The following is a 6,133-nucleotide window of genomic DNA, read 5'->3' on the forward strand; positions in this document are numbered from 1 at the left end:
TGTGCAGACAAGATGACAATAAAGTTTGTCTAAGTCTAAGTCTAAGTCATGTCAGGTCAGCTGTCTGGAGAGAGAGAGAAGTCAGGACCTGCGGGCGGAGCACCACCGTGCCACCGCCGCCATGACGGAACTCAAAAGCAAACTCCATGAGGAGAAGCAGAAAGAGTTAGCCATTACCAGGGAGACATTACTGCGGCAGCATGAAATGGAGCTGATGAGAGTGATCAAAATCAAAGATGGAGAGATCCAGCGACTGAATGCCTTGGTCCTCAGCCTGAGGGACGGCTCCATGGACAAGGTGATCCGCTCTATCCGTGTCTGACTATCCGCACGCCACGTCGGGCTTCGATGCGGCCGCTACCGTATTGTGTAGCTTGTCCCCAGTAAGCGTCGCGGCGCTCCGTTGCGGTCTCAACGGCCCGGTGTGGCGCAATGTCTGCTCAGGTGAGGAGGGGGGGCGCTTTGCTGGCGGAGGTGGAGGAGACGCGGCGGTGTCGGGAGACCGAGCGGTGTCGCCTCCACCAGGAGCGCGGAAGAAGCCCTGGCAGCGGCCCAGCAGGCCTGGCAGTCCCGAGCGGCCGAGCTCCGATCGGCTCATCACCAGCATCGGGAGGAGCTGAGCCGAACCAAGAGAGACTGCGAGAGGGAGATCCGCCGACTGGTAGGACTGATCAGATGCGCGGTGCGTGGCTATGTTCCCAATTTCGTTGTATACCTGCAGTGCAATGACACCTAAGGCATTCTATTCTATTCTATTTCACAAGAAGAAAATGTCCGGTTGCTCGCTTCGCTTTTGTCACAGCAAAGGTGTTCTAGTCGATTCAAGAAAAAAATTGGCCGGTTGCTCTCTTTGTTTTTGTCACAATTCTGGCAAATGAGTTTGCCCGCCTGCCTGAGCGCTCCCCGTTTGTACATCCAGACGGATGAGATCAAGCTGAAAGACAGAGCGGTTAGTGTTTTGGATGAAGCCCTGGGGCCGGCCACGTCCACCGCCTTCAGCTGCAGACTCAGGCTGCCGAGCAGCAGATCGCTGCCCTGAGGGATTCCCAAAGGGCGGGCCTAAACTACCCTGGAAGTGGGGTCAACGCCGCTACTAGCAATCCTCTTCATTGCGTAAGCCACCTCATCACACACTTGCAGTACGCATGACTTAGTTCGTTGCTGGAGGAAGGTAGCACAAAAACAGTTTTGAACTTTGAACGAGTGCTTGTGTGTGTGTGTTGCGGGGCGTTTTCAGTCTCAGGAGGATCGGGACACGCGACGGTTTCATCTGAAAATCGCTGAGCTCAGCGCAGTCATCAGGAAACTGGAGGATCGAAACGCCCTGCTTTCTGAAGAGCGCAATGAACTGGTAATTTATTGACGGCACGCTTGAAGGTTTGCGCTACGTTTGATGCGCGCCATCCAGCGAGGCACCCATTGCGCTTGCTTATTAGTTGAGCGGCGCGGCGAGTCGGTTGCCTGGTAGATGTCTTTTATTGGGAGCCAAAGCCACGATTCCGTTCAAACCGATGCAAAAGGAATGGATACGTTCTGGCCCGCGTGTTGTGCGTCTTTCACATCCCGCACTTCATGCTTGCAGCTAAAGCGACTGAGAGAAACAGAAAGCCAGTTTCTGCCACTCCTGTACAAAAACAAACGCCTGAGCAGGAAGAATGAAGAACTCTCGCTGGTGCTGTGTCGCCTTGAAAACAAAGTGCGCTTTGTCACCCAGGAGAACGAGGAGATGGCAAGCTTGGTAAGTCGACGCGGACAACGGCGGCGTGCCAACAGAGTCCACTGCATTTGTGTTCCACAGAGAAGGCCTAGTTCGCTCAATGACCAGGACCGCGGTTGCGGCCAGCAGGACGGTGAAATGGAGTTCCTTCAAGTTGTGGAGCAGCGGCACATCATCGACGACTTGTCCAAGGTCTTCAGGCAGGCGACTCGGTGCACGTACGGCAGCGCCGCGCTCGCTCGCTGTCGCCAGGAAACCTTTTCCGTCCAAAGCTTGGCCGGCGGCCGCCATCCAAAAAATTGGCCCCTTAAATTCCGACCTTTCAAGCAGGAGCATTGTGCGCACGCGTTTGAACACGCTTTAGACTTGTTTTGCCGTTTTCAGCAGCTCAAAGCTCCCGTTTTGTCAGCGCCTTTGCCACTCGCTGTGCGCTGAAAACGACGGACTTGCCCGGCTGCTCAGCCCGTCAACCATGAGCCGCGAGCGCGACGTCATTGTCCGTAGGCAGCTAGTGGCAAAATGCACCCTGTTAGAGTTGCGCTCGCTCCAACTTATTTTGCAAGAACCACACGGGAGACAAGTAAGTTCTTTTGGACACCTGCAGGTGGAGAGTCCATCCGTTGTACGAATGAAGTCTGACTCTCGGCTCCTGCACGAGCATTTTAATTAAGAGAAACAGGGTGGGTGTAAGAGTGGATTGAATAGAGGAAGCCCTTGACCTCTAGTCAAAACATAGCAAGGGGTGTTTTACGACTTTGTGTAGGAAGGGATAAGCGATAGGGATAAATAAGGGATAAATAATATTATTTATTACAGGTCGCAGTCAAAGTCAAAGCAAAACAATGATACGATAAAGATAATCTGGAAAACCCTGACACACCCTGTAGTTGTCACTTTTGGAAAAGACGAGCGTCCCTCCAATCATCGCCGGTGACGTGTTTTTCAGGCTCTGGAGACAGGAGCTCATGTCAGAAATGTCATTGTGAGTCGCGTTTGTTTCTGCGCCGGAGCCGTTCGTTCCCTTTGCATCCAAAGAATCTCAAAGGCGGATTATTTGTGTCGACAGGAGAGAGATTTGCTGCTACGATACCGACGTCGAGAATCTCTGAGGAGGAACAAAGCGTGAGGTCCTGCAAGGTGAGTCTGTTTGTTTGCGGCTGCTTGGTGTTGCGCAAGATGAAATGGCCTTTTTCTCGCTATCGTTCCTCTCGTCGATTCATCGTGAGGTGTCGCTTCAGTTTGTTCAGAGAGATGTTTGCTTCCGCGCCCGCAGGTCATCGAAACATTTTACGGCTACGACGAAGACGTGTTGGTGGACTCGGACGGATCGTCCTTGTCTTTTCACACCGACAGAACCCCCGACACGGAACCCGAAGAGGTAGCCCGCCATTTCTGCCAGCGTATTGGCACCAAACATTCCTCTTCAGCCTGGAATCGGACTCGTCTTTGCGTCGCGGGTGCTTTGTCGCCGGTCTGACTGATTCTGGTACTAGTGCTGTGTTGCATTGGTGTGTGCATGAAGAGGCGGAGCTTCGCTACCGCCAGCTGACGCAAGAATATCAAGCGCTGCAACGAGCCTACGCTCTGCTAGCCCAGACCAGCGAAAGGGGACTACGACGCCGAGAAGGAGATCAAGGTGGCGCCCCTTCCCGCAACCCCCGGCCGGGTCGCAGCCTCCCCGTTCTCACCCAGCCTCGGGTGTTCTCTGGTCTGAAAGGAGGAGGAGGAGCCTCCCTCCTCCTCCTTTCAGACCAGAGAAAAGCTGATGGTAGAAATGGGTCACTATCAAAGCAGAGTAGCAGATCTGGAGTCAGCGCTGAAGCAACAAGGACAGGTAAGCTCATCAATGAGCACACCTTTTTCTCAGACAAAATAGCTACATTCTTCAGTCACTCATCCGTCTGGCATTACTGGACCAACCCCCCCCCCCCCCCCCCCCCCCGAACGTGGCTGGGAAAATGCGGAGAAAAGCAAATGTCATTTTCCAGTCAACCAAAGAATTTGTGGATGAAAATGACACAACATTCCAAAGCTGTCCACGCGTTTGTCTCTTCTAGAATGTCAAGTGGGTGGAGGAGAAGCAGCTGCTGCGTCAGAGCAATCAGCAGTTGGCCGAAAAGGTGACGGAAAGAAAGGCGCTGGGCGGAGTCGCTTGGCGTCACACCTGTCGGGAAGCCCCGCAGATGAGGTCTGACTGTCTTTTCAGGTCAGGCGGATGGAGGCGGAAGAAGCGCGTCTGAAAGAGCACATCCAGGATATCCGAGACCAAAACGAACTGCTTGAGTTCCGCATCCTGGAGCTGGAGGTGGGAAGACTCGCACAAGCGTGTTGAGGCCAGAGATGTGACGGACGGACGGACGGACGGACGGACGGATGCATGCCTCTGCCTTTCAGGAGAGGGAGTGGCGCTCCCCCGTCTTGAAGTTTCTGCAAGTCCGTTTCCCAGACGGCCTCAGCCCTTTGCAGATCTACTGCGAGGCCGAGGGCGTGAGCGTACGTAAGGCGTCCCTCGCAACCCTAACCTTAACCCGAGGTCCCAGAACACCTTACATTGCTCCTTGCGCCTTTCCCCCGGACATCGTCATCAGTGATCTGATGAAGAAGCTGGACATCCTGGGCTATAACGCCGTAAGTGTATGTCGAACTCCTTATGTTCGCACTCCACGAGACTCGGCGGCTCAAATGTGACTTTTGGAAGGCTTTGCGCTGAAAGAAGCTTGTTGACGCTGTGCCTTTGGGCTCTTGCAGAATCTCACCAGCGAGGAGCAGGTGGTCGTGATTCACGCCAGGACCTTTCTCACCCTAGCCGAGAAGGTAACACGCACGTCCACGCACACTCTCGCATTCTGCTTATGTGACAGCAGCCTTTCCTCAGTGGTTAGAATACATCAAAGTGACCAAGTCAACACTTCAACAGAAGATGTTGGACATTGAAAGTGAGAAGGTAGACAGACACGCGACATCAGCCAAGGGGAACTCCGGCAATGTGCCCCAACAATTCTGACCTTGAGCTGTGCTAGGATATGTTCTGCAAGCAGAAGGGCTACCTGGATGAAGAGTTGGACTTCAGGAAGTGTTCCATGGACCAGGCTCATAAGGTAAGCCGCCCTCAAATCTCCCGCCGGACCACTGATGGACGAGGATTGCGGCCCAGAGGATCCTGGAGCTGGAGGCCATGTTGTACGAGGCGCTACCGCAGCGGGACTGCCCCGCCACGGACGGCGAAAAAGCCAGCCACGCTGGCGTGAATGACGTGCTGACGGCGGATCAGAGAGAAGAGCTTAGGAGCGCCGTGGACCAATGGAAGCGAGCCCTGATGTGCGAGTTGAGGGAGCGCGACGCTTGCATCCTCCAAGAGAGAATGGATCTGCTGCACAGCGCGCAACAGGTAAGGGCCCAAAGCCAGCCCGGCACTTACTTGCACGCTTACTGGCTTTTGAATGCCACTTTCCATTTGTCCGTCCTAGAGGAACAAAGAGCTGAAAGAATTCATCGAAGCTCAGAAGAGACAAATCAAACAATTGGAGGAGAAGTTTCTGTTTCTCTTTCTATTCTTCTCCTTGGCCTTCATTCTGTGGCCCTAACACCAGCTGGTGAGTGAGCTCCAGCGGCACCGCACTCGACACCTCCGATACACTGCCAGCCGGTCTCAGACGTTGGCAGACGCTCCGATGCCAACGTATACCCCCCGCCACGGTGACAGAGGCACCGCGTCACACCGGCGCTCATCCAATCAGAAGGCAGGAAAAGCAAATTCACATGCAGGGCACTTTTGAACCAGAAGAGAGCGCCACAAAAAACGGTTGTTGCCCCAAACGCGCACTAAAAAGGGTCAGAATAACAAGAGTCCCACTGGCCAGCCGGGGCCACCCGTCCAGCTGTTTCTTCAGGGGGGAAAAAAATTGGAGTCACCGGTGAGTACATTTTGCATTTAGCTCTGCTTTTCTGCTTCTGTCTTCAAGTGTGTGGCATCCTGCGATCAAAGAGTCAGCCAACCCCAAAGCGGTTGACCTCAACGTCCCACCACCATGCCTACCAGAGCAGGTGACGTGATGCTTTGGACATCCTTCCGTCTCAGATGCCCAAAAGTACTCTTTGCCACATCTGCGGCAATACGGTGTCTTTTCAAAGGTGCAAATAAATCCAGCGTGGGCGGAACACGCACGTCTTCGGTTTTTCCCGCTTTGTTTGTGTGACAGCTGTTGTGAAAATTTTATACAAATAAAGTTGTATAGTACAGGTTTGGCCAAGCCGCAACTCCCGAACCGCATGCGGCTCTTTTATGTTCATATCAACATTTGTGTGTGTGTGTGTGTGGGGGGGGGGGGGGTTGTGCGTGTTGGCTTCACTTGAGTTCAATTTGGTATTTTGGTCAAAAGCGCATGTGGTGAAATTCCACAAAGTAGGATGGGCAAA

General features: G+C 53.7%; 1 protein-coding gene and 1 long non-coding RNA gene across 4 annotated transcripts; both read left to right on the top strand.

Annotated features, from left to right (window-relative positions):
- The first annotated feature begins 924 nt into the window (after positions 1 to 924).
- Positions 925 to 3,638, top strand: LOC148393694 (uncharacterized). Of its 3 annotated transcripts, none has more exons than XR_015860359.1 (4): positions 925 to 1,113; positions 1,238 to 2,699; positions 2,784 to 2,854; positions 2,991 to 3,638. It is a non-coding gene; the product is annotated as an uncharacterized LOC148393694 (long non-coding RNA). The 3 variants fall into 3 exon arrangements; XR_015860360.1 differs by having other exon boundaries at positions 1,238 to 1,351; positions 1,583 to 2,854; XR_015860358.1 differs by having other exon boundaries at positions 1,238 to 2,854.
- A 1,107-nt stretch (positions 3,639 to 4,745) lies between these two features.
- Positions 4,746 to 5,863, top strand: LOC148393695 (janus kinase and microtubule-interacting protein 3-like). Its single transcript, XM_088385800.1, has 2 exons — positions 4,746 to 5,105; positions 5,185 to 5,863. The coding sequence occupies exons 1-2, from the start codon at positions 4,893 to 4,895 to the stop codon at positions 5,299 to 5,301; spliced, it is 330 nt and encodes a 109-aa protein (XP_088241926.1). The 5' UTR covers positions 4,746 to 4,892; the 3' UTR covers positions 5,302 to 5,863.
- The last annotated feature ends 270 nt before the right edge of the window (positions 5,864 to 6,133 follow it).

Source organism: Syngnathus floridae, chromosome 9 (assembly GCF_059516105.1).
Source record: "Syngnathus floridae isolate MCC-2025c chromosome 9, RoL_Sflo_1.0, whole genome shotgun sequence".
Taxonomy (NCBI): domain Eukaryota; kingdom Metazoa; phylum Chordata; class Actinopteri; order Syngnathiformes; family Syngnathidae; genus Syngnathus; species Syngnathus floridae.

Excerpts from the sequence above, each read along its gene's own strand:
- LOC148393695 (XM_088385800.1), top strand. The coding sequence starts at position 4,893 with ATGTTGTACGAGGCGCTACCGCAGCGGGACTGCCCCGCCACGGACGGC. Across the intron at positions 5,106-5,184 it reads TGCTGCACAGCGCGCAACAG|AGGAACAAAGAGCTGAAAGA; the intron begins GTAAGGGCCCAA and ends TGTCCGTCCTAG.